The 20,043-nt window shown below is 45.0% G+C and overlaps 1 protein-coding gene across 1 annotated transcript in view; it reads right to left on the bottom strand.

Moving 5' to 3' along the window:
* The window catches only part of ARMC10 (armadillo repeat containing 10), a 29,228-nt gene that overhangs the window by 6,480 nt on the left and 2,705 nt on the right, over window positions 1-20,043 (bottom strand). Inside the window, exons 2-3 of the mRNA XM_077264730.1 lie at window positions 10,967-11,118; window positions 280-414 (exon numbers count right to left, since the gene is read on the bottom strand). Of these exons, the coding sequence (XP_077120845.1) occupies window positions 280-414; window positions 10,967-11,118 (287 nt within the window). The remainder of the gene's footprint in view (window positions 1-279; window positions 415-10,966; window positions 11,119-20,043) is intronic.

The following is a 20,043-nucleotide window of genomic DNA, read 5'->3' as shown; positions in this document are numbered from 1 at the left end:
AACCCACATGCAAAAAATGAGGCATATTGAAGAAGGGGCTGCAGAGCCCTGATCTTGAAATCACTGGTGTCCCTATCGGACAGATCCCCAGCAAACAGCAAGTTATCCCTGATGCTATGCATACAGATAGGGGCTAACTTGTGATTTTTGCAATAACCTTTTATGGGATTTTCTACGCTACTGCACAGCATTATTTTACATTTAGTCTGGGAAGGAATAGCATTCATCTTATGTAAACTGCAGCGTAAAGTGAAGGCACCTATTTTTATTAACTGTTACCTGTATTTGTTCCTGATTTTGTAGGTTCATACTCAGGTTGTTGAGTGCATTCAGTGCACCAGCTTTTATTTTCAGATCAGGGTGTGAAAGGAATCCACCAATAATACGAAGACCGTCCAAATTTCGAATTATATCCTAAATCAAAGCAAATGTTGGTAATGTATTAACTAAACTCTACAATATTCCATGTAGCAGTATTGCAGCATCAGAAGATCCAAATGTTCAAGATATTCACCACAATCTAAAGTATGTGGAAACAAACATCACACACATGCACTTGATTCTAATTTATAATATTCAAAACAGATTTTATGATTTGTTTTAACTTAACATAAAGTAAAAGCACATATGCACTATTTATTATGAATACAGAGCTTGGGGAAAAACAAACCCCACAATCATCATCAGGGATGGTTTCAAACTAGAAAGCCGGAGTCACATTAGTATATAGCATCCGGTGCGAGCCGAATGTCAGTGCTCTGACCCGCTCGCATATGAGAATCACAGCACAGGTGCGGAGGAGAAGGAGAAAGTAATTTCTCCATCGCTTCCATTGCCGACATCCGTGGGAATCGCACTGCACTCAGGCGTATATGAGTGCAACGCAATGTTTCACACGCACCAATAGACTTATATGGGTGCGTGAGCGCCGATTCTCTGATGCAATCGCAACATGCGGTGAATGTTTTCACATGCCGAATCAGCATGAGAAAATAATTGCAGATATGAGCTACCCCATAGAGTAAGATTGGGCTGACTGCAATCCGATTTTTTATTTAAGCCCCCGATTTTTTATTTAAGCCCCCAATTTTTTATTTTCACAAGGGTCACAGGAGTAAATGGACCCCAAAATTTGTTGTGCAATTTCTCCCGAGTACACAGATATCCTATATGTGGGGAAAAGTCTTAGTTACTTACCGGTAACGCTCTTCAGGGACAGAAAACCTACAGATACAAAAGGGCGGCACCTCTCCCACGCATCAGTTGGATTACAGAACTCGAGAGGACCACCATGGTTAATGGCAAAAATATCTACAATACTCTAGCACTGAACAATTTCACACACACACGTTATGGGAGGGAATCTAAGGGGGCTGTCATGGCCTCCGAAAAATACAGTTACCGGTAAGTAACTAAGACTTTATTCGGACCCCCATGACAACACCACAAAAGAATTACAGAAGTAATAATTGCCTTAGGGAGGGACTACAGCCTGCAGAACCCTTACACCGAAGGTGAGCTCTGAGGAAGCACCCATATCCAACCTATAATGATTATAAAAGGTGGAAGTAGAAGACCATGTAGCTGCCTTACATATCTGGTTGATGGAAACTTCCGATCTATCTGCCCATGAGGTTCCCATGGCTCGAGTGGAATGCGCCCTTAGCCCCTCCGGTGCCGGTCTGCCACTATGTATATGCTAAAGAAATAACCTCCCTAATCCACCTAGCTAAAGTGCTCTTTGACACTCTAAGACCCCTCCTGGCACCCTGGAAGGATACAAACAAGGCACTGTCCTTCTTCCAAGGATTAGTGACCGATAGGTACTCTAGCAGGCATCTCCTAACGTCTAAAGTGTGGAGCTTCCTTTCTTTCTGGTTAGTAGGATTGGGGAGGAAAGAAGGAAAAAAAAAACACTATCTCCTGCGACCTGTGGAATCTTGAGGCTACCTTGGACAAGCTGGATCTGGCCCAAGCACCACCCTGTCATCCAAGAACTGTGTATATGAGTCTAGAAAGAGCCTGGATAACACTCACCCTCCGCGCAGAAGTTAATGCGACTTCGAAAGCTACCTTGACGGAGAGCATTTTTGCAGAGGCAGATATAATGGGCTCAAACGTTGGCTCAGTCATGGCATAATCCTTTCTCTATGTATGAGCCTAGATCTGCCTGCCACTTTAATAAACCTGGCGACCCAGTAATTACTAGCGATGTCGTAGCTAAGTAAGGCCCACAGGGCTGACACTTGCAACTTAGGGGTACTAATAATAATAATAATAATTTTAATTTATATAGCGCCAACATATTCTGCAGCGCTTTACAATTATAGAGGGGATTTATACAGACAATAGACATTACAGCATAACAATAGTCACAGTTCAAAACAGATACCAAGAGGAGTGAGGGCCCTGCTCGCAAGCTTACAAACTATGAGGAAAAAGGGGAGAACTAGTAGACTAGTGGAAAGACATCTAGACCCTTCTGAAGGAACTCCAGAATTTGACCTATTGGCACCCCCACCCCAGCTCTAAATTCTGAGGTAGCTAGAAATTTCCTCCAGGTCCTAGCGTAGATCCTGGTCATAATTACCTTCCTACTTTTTAGGAGAGTGGCTATTAAATTGGGGGAGAATCCTCTATCCCTCAGTAACGACCTTTCAAATTCCATGCCATCAGGTGGAGCCCCGTCACTTGTGGATGGTAGACTGGACCCTGGGAGAGGAGATCCGGCTGTTCCGGTAGCACCCATGGATCAGAGACCGACATGGTCCTTAGCCATGAGAACCATGCCCTTCTGGGCCAAAAGGAGGCAATTACTATAATCCTTGCGCTGTGTTCCCTGATCTTCCTCACCACTAGAAGCAAAAGAGCTAAGAGGGGGAAAGGCATAACCCAGGTTGAAGTCCCACTTTATCAGGAAGGCATCCACCACCAGAGGACTCTCTCTGGGGTCCAGAGAACAGAACGGTTTCACTTTCCTGTTTCTCCTGGTGGCAAAGAGGTCTACGCCCGGCCAACCCCACATCCGCACAATCTGCACGAAGATGGCACTTTTCAGGGTTCATTCTCCCTCCTTAAGTAAGCTGTGGCTCAAAAAGTCTGCCCTGATATTGTCCTTCCCTTTTATGTGCAGTGTTGTCAAAGATAGAAAATGCTATCTCTGCTATTTGAAACAGCTGCTCTGTTACTTCCATTAGGGGTCTGGATCGCGTTCCACCTTGGTGGTTGATGTAGGCCACCTCCACCTGATTGTTGGCGAGGATCCTTACATGATGACCCTGCAGGTATATTATTAGTCTTAACTGACCGTTCTACTGCTGTTAGTTCCTTCAGGTTAGATGAACTCTCTACCTGTTTGATTCCATAGGCTCTGGACTATGACCTCTCCCATATGTGGCTCCCTCAAACACTCTCGCACCCCTCCAATCTATTCTAAACTCTGCTGCCCGACTAATCCACCTGTCCCCCCGCTATTCTCCGGCCTCTCCCCTCTGTCAATCCCTTCACTGGCTCCCCATTGCCCAGAGACTCCCGTACAAAACCCTAACCATGACGTACAAAGCCATCCACAACCTGTCTCCTCCTTACATCTGTGACCTCATCTCCCGGTACTTTCCTACACGCAACCTCCGATCCTCACAAGATCTCCTTCTCTACTCCCCTCTTATCTCCTCTTCCCACAATCGTATACAAGATTTCTCTCGCATACATATTAATCCTATATGACCTATAGCTAACCCTTGCTTGGTCCCATTCCGTGCAATCAAATGAAACAACAGAACCATAAAAATCATAACATGGCTCAAGGAATGAACAAGTACAATTTTATTGACATGATCTAGACATAACAATAAAAACAACAAAACCAAAGTACCTCACAGTGCAATTAAGCCACCACTCAACACAAAGGCACTATATATATATACTTCTTATTGCACAACCATATCCCTAATAAATACTCCTGATCTTAGTGATAATAACACTTAATGGTAATAGTATGAACCTTTGTTAGAATTTCAAAGCTTGCCACTGGTAATTAAACCTAAGTGAAAAAAGCCTACTGAAGGTCCTTCTACTGACTTGCAAGTTAAATCAGGGAAGCTAAAGTGCGGGTATATATGTGCAGAAATGAATATAACTATAATTACCAAGTGGCGTGCCGAGACCTGAGCGATGGTCCTACCCCGACGCGCGTTTCGCCTGTTCTTCTTCCGGGGGCTTACGCCCCCGGAAGAAGAACAGGCGAAACGCGCGTCGGGGTAGGACCATCGCTCAGGTCTCGGCACGCCACTTGGTAATTATAGTTATATTCATTTCTGCACATATATACCCGCACTTTAGCTTCCCTGATTTAACTTGCAAGTCAGTAGAAGGACCTTCAGTAGGCTTTTTTCACTTAGGTTTAATTACCAGTGGCAAGCTTTGAAATTCTAACAAAGGTTCATACTATTACCATTAAGTGTTATTATCACTAAGATCAGGAGTATTTATTAGGGATATGGTTGTGCAATAAGAAGTATATATATATAGTGCCTTTGTGTTGAGTGGTGGCTTAATTGCACTGTGAGGTACTTTGGTTTTGTTGTTTTTATTGTTATGTCTAGATCATGTCAATAAAATTGTACTTGTTCATTCCTTGAGCCATGTTATGATTTTTATGGTTCTGTTGTTTCATTCTTTTCATAAGATTTCTCTCGCGTATCACCCCTACTCTGGAACCCTCTACCACAACACATCAGACTCTCGCCCACCATCGAAACCTTCAAAAAGAATCTGAAGACCCACCTCTTCCGACAAGCCTACAACCTGCAGTAACCACCGATCAACCAACCGCTGCACGATTAGCTCTATCCTCACCTACTGTATTCTCACCCATCCCTTGTAGATTGTGAGCCCTCGCGGGCAGGGTCCTCACTCCTCCTGTACCAGTTATGACTTGTATTGTTCAAGATTATTGTACTTATTTTTATTATGTATACCCCTCCTCACTTGTAAAGCGCCATGGAATAAATGGCGCTATAACAATAAATAATAATAATATGTGCCCCCCAACCAGAATGGCTAGCGTCCGTGGTGATCACTCGGGTTATGCGATTCTCCCAGGGAACCCCCCTTACCCAGGTCTAGCCATCACCTAAGGGAACGTATAGAAGCCAGGGACAAGGTCAATAGTCCCTGTAGGTACCCCCTAAGGGCCCTAAGACATCTCTTTGTAAGGTTCTTGTATAAAATTTCACCCATCAGACCGCCGGGATGCTGATTAGAAAACCCAACAGGGACATAGCCTGTTTAAGGTATATAGTGGGATTGTTTGATGCTCTCAAAACCTGGTGTCGAAGGTGAATCAGCTTGTCAGGCGGTAGACGACACTCCTGCTTTTCTGGGTCCAGAATGAGAAACAAAAATTGCTACACTTTTAAGGGTCGTAGCCAAGATTTTTTAATGTTCAGTAGCCACCCCAAGTGTTCCAGAGTGGACATTGTCCCTTCTACCTGAACTAGACAATGATCTGCCTACAATAAGAAAGTCGTCCAAGTAGGGAATAATCAGGATGTCGGTCTCACGCAGGTGGGCAATGACCTCAGCAACTACCTTTGTAAAAACTTGAGGGGCAACCGCAAGGCCAAAGGTGAGAGCTCTAAACTGGAAATGTCGGACTGCGCCCCCAATGATTACCACCACCCTGAGAAACCGCTGATGATCTGCGTGAATAGGCACACGGTAGTATGCATCTTTTAGATCCAAAACTGCCATAAAACAGTTTTCAAAAATAAGTTTTATTGCTGAGCCAATCGATTCCATCTTGAAGGGGCGTACTACCAAAAACTCATTTAGGGCGGCTCTAAGTTTAATGATAGTCCTGGAGGAGCCATCCGGTTTCCGAACCAAAAATAGGGGTAGTAGGAATCCTCTACCCTTCTCCGACCCCAGAAATTCCATCAGGACCTCCTTATGACAGTTCCAGGACCTCAGCCTCTAGGGCGGCTTGCTCTGCGGGGGATGACCGGGAAGGGATTTCCATGAACTTATCCCGCGGAACAGAAGAAAATTTTAATCTCAGCCCTGACAATATTAGACTATGCACCAGTCACTATTGGTAATTTGTGACCAGGCTAGGTAGAAGGCAGACAGTCTACCACCCCATGGGAACCGCCAGTCACTGGGACGGCTTCTTACGCTCTCGCGATGAGCCTCCAAACATGAACATCGTATCTCTTTTCTTCCTTTCATCCCACTTGTCTCGGTCCTTGGAAGGCTTCCTACGACTGAACCTTCTGCTGAAGGGACGTCGGTAGGAAGGGGTCGACAACAGGGTGGATAAAAATCAATGTTTTTTAAAAAAAATCAAAAAAATCGGATTTTTTTTATTTAAATCGGATTTTTTTGATTTAAATCGGATTTTTTTCAATAAACTGCTTTTTGAGGAAAATATTTTACCATCCAAAGGTTCTTCCATCATGAGATAAAGCTGAGTTGTTTAACTCAGTAGAATAAAGGCTGTATATGTGTAACATTCACAATGCCATGCTCTTCCAGAGGTTTCTGTAGGATTAGTGGGCAGTTTCTCTCCTATATTATCACAGACGCTCGCTTTACTTACGCAGTTCTCAAAACTGAATTTGACTCCGCAGAGGTCCCAGCCTCTTCTTCATGGCAAAAATGTTACAACATGAACAGAGTTGAGAAAAAGACCTTAATCCTATTGTTCTACAAACCTATGAATACAGAATCAACCCCTTCAGTGCCAAGTCCAAGAAGTTAGACAATATGTTTCTGATTGTTTGGAGTGGAATAGATCTGCACAACACAAGAAGAATGTGAATCTAAGTGTTTTGAGGAGGAAGGGCAAGCAGACAAAAAAATGAAAGTGAAACTTTGAGCACAATACTGCAGCATAGCCACAGACAGACAAGTCTGGATCTGTTTGTGTGTACGATCTGAGGTTTATTACATTCTTTCCTTATAATGGCAGCAGGCCGTAAAAGAGACCCAGTTTGGGAATATTTTAATGAAGCTCCTTCGCCTATCGGTAAGGCAGGCATGCGTGCAAAATGCAAACGATGCAACAAAGAGATGCAAGGCCTGGTGGCGTGAATGAGGCAACATCATGAGAAGTGCGGTGATGAAGATGACCAAAGAAACACTTCACTATCAACATCTTCATTTCCCTTCTGGTTGCAGTTTTCATAATGTGATTTCAAACGGCAAACAAGTCCTTGGATATCCTTTTGACAGTATTTGCACTTTGCTCTTGCACCTTTCTTTCCAAGATCTGCTGCTGGCATCTCAACAAAATGAACCCAAATAGGGTCTCTCTTACGACCTGCCATGGCTCACACAGATCACTTATGAAGTTTGATTGTTACTAAAGCCAAGTACTGCTGACTATCCAACAAGTTTGGGCATGTCAACTGAATGGAAAAAGAAACTAAACCAAAAGTGAAACCAAGCTAGAAGTGTGGAATTAAAGGGGCAGTATGAACAAAATGTGGAGGCTATTAATAGTTTATACAATTAAGACATGCTGCTTTTAAACACCTACCTATTGCCATATAGTAAAACAAAAAGGATTTTTACTTACTTTGGGGTCCCCCCCTCACCCTGGCGTTAGATCGTTGCCCCTAGTTTCGTCCGTGTAACTATGGGCGCACATGCGCACTGCTCTCACTTCTCATTTTAATCGTGATTTATATTAAAAAAAACCTTTTGATTTAAATCAGTGATTTAAATCATGATTAAAATCATGATTTAAATCGATCCGATTTAAATAGAAAAAAATCTTTTGATTTAAATCGTGATTTAAATCATGATTTAAATCGGCGTGATTTAAATCAATCCACCCTGGTCGACAAGCTGGGGAATTTCTTTTCATCGTCCTCTGCCTTCTCCAGAAGCTCATCCAGGACTGGTCCAAAGAGGTACTCCCCCCTCATATGGGATGGAACAAAGTCTGAACCTGGCCTGAATATCCCCTGGCCAGCACTTTAGCTATAATGCCCTCTGAGCTGCGTTAAGAAAGGCCTGCTGCTCTAGCAGCCATCCTGACTGAATCTGCTGAAGCATCAGACAAAAACGCTGCAGCACCCTGAATCACCGGTAAGGCGCCTAGGATAGTCTCAAGAGAGGCTCCCCCCTTCAACTGAGTCTCTAGTTCGTCCAGCCAGACCATCATTGACATGGCCGTACAAGTGGATGACACTGCTGGCCTCAGGTTTCCTGCCGACATCTCCCATGCCCCCTTAAGGAACGTGTCAGCCTTCCTATCCAGAGGGTCCCCAGGTCCTCAAAGGGCAATGAGGACTTCTTTGATGCCTTGGTCACCGCCGCATCAAGTTTTGGGGCTTTATCCCAGGTATTTACTACAGGGTCCCCGGATGGGGTACCTTCGCTTAAACACCAGAGGCAAGGAGCCCTTTTTTCCCAGCCTCTTCCATTCTTGGTGTACCAGGCTCTGAATTTTCTCATTTAAGGGAAAAGAGCAACGCTTCCTCTGATCTAGCCCCCCCCAAACATGACCTCCAGCACAGAACGTTCCGGCCTGGACTACCACCCCCATAGTGCCTCTGACCACCTTTACTAATTTGTCCTTCCGAGGAAGAAAATGAAGGAGATGAGCTGGAGGAATCCTCATTCCTCATATAGTCAATAGAGGAGTCTGAATCCGGAAAGCTTTCTTTACATTCTTTCCCCTTCCCTTTGGAGCTCCCTCATTCCCGCTCTAATGATCTCCATCAGGCTTGCGGCGAAGTTAGAAGTCTCTCCCGCTACCTGTGTGTGTGGGGGGGTAAGCATGAGGTAATTATATACCCTACTGGCTGATGGCTCTTTCCCCGGTGAAGCCTCACCATCTGCTGGACACAGGGCTGACAATTTTTTCGGATAGGAGTCCGGCAGGGGGCATCTGCAGGGGGAATCTGCAGAGGGCACACTCGAGTCTTGACTTCCCTGTACATTTCTTCCACTGACAGGACAGGAAAAATGAGGGGAAGACTGCATCACCGAGTGAACATTCACAAAGATTACTTACCAGTGTTGCAGTAAGTAGGTGCTGGATTATGAGGGGGGCATATCTAAGCTGAAGCTGCTGACTTGTCCACTCTGGAGGAGCTCCTGCGGCTGGACCGACCACTCGCCTGGCCACTACCCATATAGTCACGGGTCTTTCGCTGGGCAGTACGGGGCTTCTGAGCAGCGTCTGCTCATCTACTTCCATTGCGACCAATGGGCTCAGAAACACGGGTGCATGTGCAGGGTCTTTCTTTATGCACGCCTCCCCCGGATATCCGGGTGAGCAGGTCCGGGCCAGGGCGCCTCTTCCTCCCCTGGAACTGTCACGCCCCAGCATCACGCGCCGTCCCGTTATTCACAGGACGCCGGCTACTGCCCCAGACCTTGGCCACAGTCCCAAGGCCCCGCGCGCCACCATTAGCCATCGAGCCAGACGGTACCCGAGACACATTCCCAGGCCCCGCCCCTCGACGCATCGCTATGGCGACCTCAACCGAGGATGCCGACCGCGTCAGAGGACCACCCAGGACACGTCACCAGGCGAGCCTCGGCTGCATCACCCGGAAAACACAGAGCCCCAGCAGCACGCCAGGCAGCGCATGCCGAGAACCACCTAGATCCAAGAGGACATACTTACCTCTTCCAGTGCTGGCGTTCCAGAAACGGTAATCCTCCAGACACTGCTCCACCTGCCCACTCACGACACACGCCGGACACACGGAGCAGCAGCACCGGACACACGGAGCGGTGCACCGCACATCCGAACACCCCCTCATCTCAGGTCCAGCAGTGCTCTACTCTTGCCTTCTCCAGCAGCGACCCTGGGACCCAGCTTCAGGCAGACACCACCCCCGGTAAGCAATAAGAAGCATGGATTATAAGAACCACCACCATTTTATTTAAAAAAAAAAAAAAAAAAAGTTTTTTCCCATTTTTTTCCTCAAAATTTGGGGCGCGTCTTATAATCCAGAATGTCTTATAATCCGAAAATACGGTAATTTATTGAAAAGAACAAACAATCCTTTCCACAATTTGGATATTCGAGGGCAAGACCACCAAATATGGGTCATGTTACCTACATTGGAGTCACATCTCCAACACTTATTTGTTATCAAATTTTCTTTATAAACTTTGTCCCTTTATGGGACTTGAATTTTTATAATACAGATTACAGGTATAATGCATTGAAATGCACTAGCAGTGCAATGCATTATACCTGCCAGTGCTCCACTGATAGAAGCTTTTTAGACCATGCTCCGGGCGTGGTCTAACATGGTCACTGTAGCTGGCAGACCCTAGGGTCATCATGAGGCTCCCTCTCCCAGACTCATAAATGTGATTGATATCGATTGCAGAATTTAGAGGGTTAAACCAGGCAGCGTGCGCACAGCTCCTGGCTGTGAAAGCCAGACCTTGGCCATTACTTATGACGAGTTCCAAGCAGCGATCACGCTACTACTCCTGTGCACGCACAATCACCATGATGTAAGTTTATGTCATGAGTGGGAAAGGATTCATGACCTATGACGTAAACTTACATCAAAGGTTGTGAAGGGGTTAAACGAGTTACAGTTCTCCACAGAACTTCATGAGAACCAACTACCATCTCTTATGTCAGTAAAGGGAAAATCTACTTTCACTGCAGATTTTACCAGTGAAATATAATCAGTCCAGAAGTTGAAAGAAGGGGATTTATTTCATAAGATACATTACAATGTTTTTTATTGACATATGTACTGATGATTTATGAAATAAATAATAAAAAAAGAACAATGGTTACTCTTTAAGGAGCTCCGACTGTGGAATTTCCACCAGATTATTTAAAGGGCCAACATTCTGCAACGAGGGGAAGATGCATAAAAATGTTGTAGGCATTTTAAGGGTATGTGTACCACAAATCTAATCCAGGAAGTTCTTCTGTGAGCAGAATTTGGGCCAGGAGCAACAGTTTACTTACATGATTTACAGAAAATGCTGCACTGTTACAGAGAGTGACCAAGATCTGCTCTACAGCTGAAGAATCACTGCTGCCTGAGAGAAGCTGAAGTAGTGACTCTAGATGATGGGCCTCCAGATTACCAGCACACTTGGGAATATTTTCAGATTGGACTGAAAGAAAAAAAAATACAGATAATGTATATAGAGAAAATTAAAACTGCAGATTTTCAGAATAGTGGATGATGAAAACATAGCCGCCAGTAGCTGCTGCCATTATTGTACAAAGTAAATACTGTATGTAAGGGATTGAGTAACTGAGCCCACTACATATGCAGCTGATGCTGGTATGGAAATGGTATGGTAATGGTATGGAGATGGAATGGTATGGAGATGGTATGGTATGGAGATGGGATGGTGATGGTATGTTATGGAGATGCTGCTGTTGCCAGAGCTGAAAGTCTGACAGCGGCATTTAAATGTAAGGAGCTCTGGTGCTCACGCACATCAGTATCCACTGCCACCCCCTTCTCTATGATGCAATCTAGGAGTAACCAATGTAGTACCAAAGAAGCGAGGCCCCTGTCACTGACATCTTGGTGCTCTATAGCAAATCACGATTTTCCCTGTATACTGCGGTATTGTAGTAAATAGTAAGAGATCAAGTTTTATAAGGGAATAAAAAAAATTTAAGAACAATAAAGTGTCTCTCTCTATCACACATTTGGTACTAATTCATCTGTAAAAGTCTAATTTCTCAAAATATAAAATTGATCAACCCCTACAGTAAATGTTGTAAGTAGAAAAAAAAAAAGAATCCCAAGAGCCAGAATTGCATTTTTGGTCACCTCACTTCCCTTAAAAAAATGCAATATAAGCAAATGTTGTTAGCAGACAATTAGTATCAATAACAACAAGTCACTGTGCAGAAAAAAAAAACCCTCATCCAGCCCCAACAACAGAAAAATGTTATGGCCTCGGAAAAAAAAAAATCTGAATTTTTTAAAATCACTTGACCATCGATACACCTTTTAACAGCAGCAGTTAAGGGGCCTTATTCCTCAGCACTGAGCGATAAGTCAATAGAGCCATCCAGCATCGGAAAATATCCCAGGTTTCAGCTCTTGGTGGTAGCAGAGACCCTGGAGAACATGGTCAGGGCAAGTTTTTCCAGTCCTGTTACATAATCGCTATTATTCACCAAATAAAGGCAATCACGTTAAAAAAAAAAAGAGTAAAGTCTTATTTAAAAATCATTTCTCCTCTGACGTGAACTATCATGTGGATAGACATGAATACTGATCTACTATACAATTGTCTAAGGGTCACTTCTGTCTTTCTGTCTGTCCTTCTGTCTGTCATGGATATTCATTGGTCGCGGCCTCTGTCTCTCATGGAATCCAAGTCGCTGATTGGTCTCGGCAGCTGCCTGTCATGGCTGCCGCGACCAATCAGCGACGGCCACAGTCCGATTAGTCCCTCCCTACTCCCCTGCAGTCAGTGCCCGGCGCCCGCTCCACACTCCCCGCAGTCACCGCTCACACAGGGTTAATGCCAGCGGTAACGGACCGCATTATGCCGCGGGTAACTCACTCCGTTACCGCCGCTATTAACCCTGTGTGTCCAAGTTTTTACTATTGATGCTGCCTATGCAGCGTCAATAGTAAAAACATCTGTTAAAAATAATAACAAAAATAAAAAATCATTATATACTCACCTACGCCGCCTTTCCTGCTCCTCGCGACGCTCCGGTAACCGCTCCATGCAAGCGGCAGGTTCCGTGCTGGAAGGATGGTGTGCGACAAGTACCTTCCATGACGTCACGGTCATGTGACCGCGACGTCATCACAGGTCCTGCGCGAGAAGGACCTGCCATGACGTCACGGTCATGTGACCGCAACGTCATCACACCCTGGGACCGGAAGCTGCTGCCTGCACCGCACACAGGCGACAGAACTACAAGGGTACCCTCGGAAGGTGAGTATATGTTTATTTTTTAACCTGTGACATACGTGGCTGTGCAATATACTACGTAACTGGGCAATAAACTACGTGGCTCTGTGCTGTATACTACATCACTGGCCAATATACTACGTAACTGGGCAATATACTACATGGGCTGGGCAATATACTACGTGGACATGCATATTCTAGAATACCCGGTACATTAGAATCGGGCCACCATCTAGTATTGGATAAAACATCATAACAAAAAAAAAGTTTCAAAACTAAAGAAGTAGAGATATGGGAAATGTTATTTATTAATGGAATCAAATGGGGTAGAAACCACGCTTAAGGAGAAAACAACAATGGTAGCGGAATGGTCCAACGATAAGGTGCTCCGAGCACAATAACGACACTACTCCCCCAGGGAAAAACAGCAGCAGTGATACAATCACTCTAACGACCTGCCCACACCATACCTTACAATGGTGTCACCAAAGAAATAACTAAGGCTGATCAGCTTACCTACGTGTGTGAAGTACTGCAGCGTGCTGGTTGCAGACTACAGGTACCGGGGTTGCGTTCGTATTCGTGGTGGGCAATGAAGCACTACATGCAATGTTCTTCTGGGGGTATGCTTGTAGTTGTCCGGGATTGTGGCACAAGCTGTGCCGGATGGAGGCGCGTACTGTGGGACCAGGGGTGCCCCGGCCGGTAGCGCTTCCTGGAAACCACAAGGAATAGAAAAAAGATGGCTGGTAGGCACCTCCTACTAGTGACGTCACTTACAGTACGGATCGCCGTAGCGCCCCAAGAAAGGGGGAAAAAAGGAAAGTCTAACCAACGTGTTTCGAAGAGGCTAAGCTCTTCTTCATCAGGGTTACCGCTATCCTTCACCCCTCTGTAATATATACAGCCATATGCACGTCCCCGCCCATCCTATTAACCCCGGACTCCCCAACCAGTGTCTGTATCACCCTCTAATGGCTGTTGCATACCGGGTGTGCATATGGACAAAATGGATCCAAAAATGAATAAATAAAAAATGAAACATATATATTCTCCAAAAACGAGAGTCCTTTACTATTTCTTACCGTTCATCAAGCCACAAAATTGTGTCATACTGTAAGCATAAACACTCCACACATGCTATCTGCTGCAGAATTTTAAAACAAAAGCAATAAATCTTTATTTATTCACTAATAACGTGCGATTAAAAATAAATCATGTGACATTAAAAACAAAAATACAAATAGCCTAAGAAGGGATAATACTCGCCCTCCCCAATGGGCGATCCCAAAAATATGAAAAATATATATTGGGCGATCCCAAAAGTATGGAAAATATATCTAGATTATTAATATTCCATTAGATGATTTAAAAGTGTTGCAATAGACAACTAGGAATTGTTCCCTTAGATGAAATTGGAGGAGTATTCCAAAATGTTAAAAATGTATTACAACTGTTAGAAACGTTGAAAAAATGTTAAAAATCGTTAAAAGGTGTTAAACCACGGTAAAAAAAGATAAAAATACCTTCCCCTTCCCCCCCGGAAATTTTAATTTTTCTCATTAAAAGTCATGTTTTAACTCTACATAATTAAGTGGATGCTGGAACCCGCTGTTTTTCCTCTGCTTGTTGCCCAGCTGCTGGACTGGAGTTTGTGCACCGCATTCTTTTGGTGGAGGCCTCAATTGTGCTGCACCTGGTGAGCTTAATAATCCCTCTCCCCTCTTTTTTTTTTTCATTCATTAACAAAAAAAAAAAAAAAAAAAAAACACACACACACTGTACAGGTTTGCCATCTCTGTAATTGTACTGACCTGGAGAATCATAGGGTCAGGTCATCTTTTCTGCATAATGAACACTGTAAAAACAAATCCCAAAAAACAGTGGCGGAATTGCATTCTCTTTTTCACCATTTCATCCCACTTTTACGTTTTTTGTTGTTTTTTTTTACCCTTTTTTTTAAGTACATTATATGGTAAAATAAATGGCCTCATTCAAAACTACCGCTTGTCCCACAAAAAAAAAAAAAAAAGCCCTTAAAAGCAATCATGCAAGAGGAAGCCATCTGCTACGTTTGAGCTCTGACGTCTCGGCACAGTGGGCGTGATGACATCACTATAACGTGCCCGCTGTGCGATGCTTCATACAACATGCTGCAGAGACCGGAGCAGTGAGGGAATGAGGAGAGGAGTATTTATGAGTACATTATGGAGGTCATTATACTGTTCAGAGGGACTGTGTGCAAGGGGTCAGGTTGCATCATACTACATGGAAGGCTACGTGGGGGGCCGCCATTATAGTGTTTGCAGGGCTACATGAGGGGCGTCCATTATATTGTTTGTATGTGGGGGCATTACACTGTGTTCCAAATTATTGCGCGAATGATATTTTTCTCGGATTTTCCTAAATGGTCGGTGCAAATGACAGTCAGTCTAATAAAAGTCATCGCCCATTAGATGATACATCGAATTTTATTGAAGAAACCTCCCAATGATAACAGTATAATCTCCAAAATGAATAAAAACTCAAAATGCACTGTTCCAAATTATTAGGCAAAGTAGAATTTCTAAACATTTGATATGCAAATTGCCTCTTCTGAGAAAAAGAGGACTTAACTCTATAGCGCCACCTATTGGAAGTAGCGATCCTACAAGTCACAATCAACCCTTTAACGAGTCGTGCAATATGACTTAGGATAAAAGCCAAATCAGTATCTCAATTCGCAGACACGGTGTTTCGGGCTGTTGGCCCTCGTCAGTGCGAAGCATGAGAACTGATTTGGCTAGGTGAGAGGCTCTGGACTGGGGTCTAAGGGGTATCGTTTCTCCTTATGGAGAATGACATACCATCTCTGGCTTGTCAAGGTAAGGAGGCTTATTTGCCGTACAATGCTCCTCTGGGAAATTAAATATGCAAATTGCCTCTTCTGAGAAAAAGAGGACTTAACTCTATAGCGCCACCTGTTGGAAGTAGCGATCCTACAAGTCAAACATTTGATATGTTTTAAAGAACTGAAAATGCTCATTTGTGGAATTTGCAGCATTAGGAGGTCACATTCACTGAACAAAAAAGCTATTTAACTCCAAAACATCCTAACAGGCCAAGTTACATGTTAACATAGGACACTTCTCTGATATCACCTTCACAATTCTTGCATCCATCGAACTTGTAAGTTTTCTGCTTGTATTTCTTTGCATGAAGTCGGAATAGCCTCCCAGAGCTGCTGTTTTGATGTGAACTGTCTCCTACCCTCATAGATCTTTTGCTTGATGATACTCCAAAGGTTCTCTATAGGTTTGAGGTCAGGGGAAGATGGTGGCCACACCATGAGTTTCTCTCCTTTTATGCCCATAGCAGCCAATGACTCGGAGGTATTCTTTGCAGCATGAGATGGGGCATTGTCAGCATGAAGATGATTTTGCTCCTGAAGGCACGTTTCTGCTTTTTATACCATGGAAGAAAGTTGTCAGTCAGAAACTCTATATACTTTGCATGACTCCTCCACCTCCTTGCTGACGTTGCAGCCTTGTTGGGACATGGTGGCCATCCACCAACCATCCACTACTCCATCCATCTGGACCATCCAGGGTTGCTCGACACTCATCAGTAAACAAGACTGTTTGAAAATTAGTCTCCATGTATGTCTGGGCCCACTGCAACCGTTTCTGCTTGCGAACACTGTTTAGGTTTATGCACCACAGCAAGCCTTTGAAGGATCCTCCACCTTGAGGTTCGAGGGACTCCAGAGGCACCAGCAGCTTCAAATATCTGTCTGCTGGTTTGTAATGGCTTTTTAGCAGCTGCTCTCTTAATCCGATGAATTTGCCTGGCAGAAATCTTCCTCATTATGCCTTTATCAGCACGTACACGTCTGTGCTCAGATTCAGCCACAAATCTCTTAACAGTACAATGATCACGCTTAAGTTGTCGGGAAATATCTAATGTTTTCATTGCACTATTTGATGCTTTTGGGCACCAGAGATTTTTTTTTCTTTCCCATATTGCTTGAAAACTGTGGCCTGCGTAATAATGTGAAACATCATTTTTAAGTAATTTTCCTTTAATTAGAATCACCTGGAAAACTAATTATCACATGTGTTTAAGATTGATTTCAGTGATCCATTGAGCCCTGAGACACAATACAATCCATGAGTTTATTTGAAAAACAAAACAATTAAATCTTTATGACACTTAAATCCAATTTGCATAATAATTTGAAACACTGTGTATATTGTTTGCAGCCATTATACTTTTGCAAGGGTACGTGGGGAGTGGCCATTATACTGTTTTGCAAGGCTACGGGGGGGGGACATAATACTGTTTGCAGGGCTGTGTGTGTGGGGAGAACATTATATTATACTTGCGGAGCTAAGCTACTGTAACTGTATCCACATGCACAGCACGTGTAATGCAACTGCAAGGCAGTTGCACGCAACATCCACCAGAGGGTGCAGGTAAGGGGAAAAAGATAGCACTCACCATGTAGCACCACAGAGCAAAGCGCAGAGCGCCACGAGGAGGCGGCAGAGTAGTCAGACAGGCCGGTCAGCAACAAACAGGAAGACAAAGTACCAGAGGTCACAGCAATGCACATGGTCATAGACAAGCCAGACGGAAGCGTGGGTTCCAAAACGTGAGACAGAAGATGTAGTCGGGGTACGAGCCAGAGAGTCAAAGCCAGACAGGAAAAGTAGTAACAGAGACGGAAAGCAGGAGCCAGGGTTCAGAATTCAAGCCGAGTCATACACTGTAGGAAACCGAACAGCCACAAAGTCAGGGATAGGGAACGGGTCAGGCACAAATCAGAGGCAGAAGGATCACTAGGGTATACAGGTCAGCTGCTCAAGCCAGAGACTGGAACTATCACTGACAAATGCTACCAGGAAAGGCACCAATAGCCACCCACGAACCAAAGAGAGGTAGGAAAGGTTAACCCCACCATAACCAGGCCAGGGAAAGAAAAACAAGAGGCAAACCCTGACCTGGATCATGACAGCGCGCCTATACAGTTACATTCTGTGGCAAAGCAGGGAGACTCGATCTTCCTGCTGTGCGCAACTTGGCGGCTATGGGTCCAGTGACTTGGAGGGTCGATACAGTTGACTGCACTGATGAGGCAGGGAGCATAAAGCTCACTCTCCCATCAATTCTCCTCTGAATCTGATGTCACTGAAGCAGACACTGACAGTGGCCATGATGACGTCATTACTTGGCGCCCGATGTCCTGAGAGGAGTATTGCATTTTTTTTTTTTCATGGGGTGCATAATGCCATCTAGAGTCTGCCTGTGGGGGTCGCATAATGCCATCTACAGTCTGCCTATGGGGAGCGCATTATGCCATCTACAGCCTGCCTATGGGGAGCGCATTATGCCATCTACAGCCTGCCTGTGGGGAGCACATTATGCCATCTACAGCCTGCCTATGGGGAGCGCATTATGCCATCTACAGCCTGCCTATGGGGAGCGCATTATGCCATCTACAGTCTGCCTGTGGGGAGCACATAATGCCATCTACAGTCTGCCTATGGGGAGCGCATTATGCCATCTACAGCCTGCCTATGGGGAGCGCATTATGCCATCTACAGCCTGCCTATGGGAAGCACATAATGCCATCTACAGTCTGCCTATGGGGAGCGCATTACGCCATCTACAGCCTGCCTATGGGGAGCGCATAATGCCATCTACAGTCTGCCTATGGGGAGCACATTATGCCATCTACAGTCTGCCTATGGGGAGGGCATTATGCCATCTACAGCCTGCCTATGGGGAGCACATTATGCCATCTACAGTCTGCCTATGGAAAGCGCATTATGCCATTTACAGTCTGCCTATGGGAAGCACATTATGCCATCTACAGTCTGCCTATGGGGAGCGCATTACGCCATCTACAGTCTGCCTGTGGGGAGGGCATAATGCCATCTACAGTCTGCCTGTGGGGAGGGCATAATGCCATCTACAGTCTGCCTGTGGGGAGCGCATAATGCCATCTACAGTCTGCCTATGGGGAGCACATTATGCCATCTACAGTCTGCCTATGGGGAGCGCATTATGCCATCTACAGCCTGCCTATGGGGAGCGCATTATGCCATCTACAGTTTGCCTATGGGGAGCACATTATGCCATCTACAGTCTGCCTATGGGGAGCACATTATGCCATCTAGTTTGCCTATGGGGAGTGCATTAGGCCATCTACAGTCTGCCTATGGGGAGAGCATAATGCCATCTACAGTCTGCCTATGGAAAGCGCATTATGCCATTTACAGTCTGCCTATGGGAAGCGCATTATGCCATCTACAGTCTGCCTATGGGGAGCGCATTACGCCATCTACAGTCTGCCTGTGGGGAGGGCATAATGCCATCTACAGTCTGCCTGTGGGGAGCGCATAATGCCATCTACAGTCTGCCTATGGGGAGCACATTATGCCATCTACAGTCTGCCTATGGGGAGCGCATTATGCCATCTACAGCCTGCCTATGGTAAGCACATTATGCCATCTACAGTTTGCCTATGGGGAGCACATTATGCCATCTACAGTCTGCCTATGGGGAGCACATTATGCCATCTAGTTTGCCTATGGGGAGTGCATTAGGCCATCTACAGCCTGCCTATGGGAAGCACATTATGCCATCTACAGTCTGCCTATGGAAAGCGCATTATGCCATTTACAGTCTGCCTATGGGAAGCACATTATGCCATCTACAGTCTGCCTATGGGGAGCGCATTACGCCATCTACAGTCTGCCTGTGGGGAGGGCATAATGCCATCTACAGTCTGCCTGTGGGGAGCGCATAATGCCATCTACAGTCTGCCTATGGGGAGCACATTATGCCATCTACAGTCTGCCTATGGGGAGCGCATTATGCCATCTACAGCCTGCCTATGGGAAGCACATTATGCCATCTACAGTTTGCCTATGGGGAGCACATTATGCCATCTACAGTCTGCCTATGGGAAGCACATTATGCCATCTAGTTTGCCTATGGGGAGTGCATTAGGCCATCTACAGTCTGCCTATGGGGAGAGCATAATGCCATCTACAGTCTGCCTATGGAAAGCGCATTATGCCGTTTACAGTCTGCCTATGGGAAGAACATTATGCCATCTACAGTCTGCCTATGGGGAGCACATTATGCCATCTACAGTCT

The sequence above is a fragment of the Ranitomeya variabilis genome, chromosome 5 (genome assembly GCF_051348905.1).
Source record: "Ranitomeya variabilis isolate aRanVar5 chromosome 5, aRanVar5.hap1, whole genome shotgun sequence".
NCBI classification, from domain to species: domain Eukaryota; kingdom Metazoa; phylum Chordata; class Amphibia; order Anura; family Dendrobatidae; genus Ranitomeya; species Ranitomeya variabilis.
Note: the sequence above shows the minus strand (reverse complement) of the source record. Positions and strands in the feature narration are given on the sequence as shown.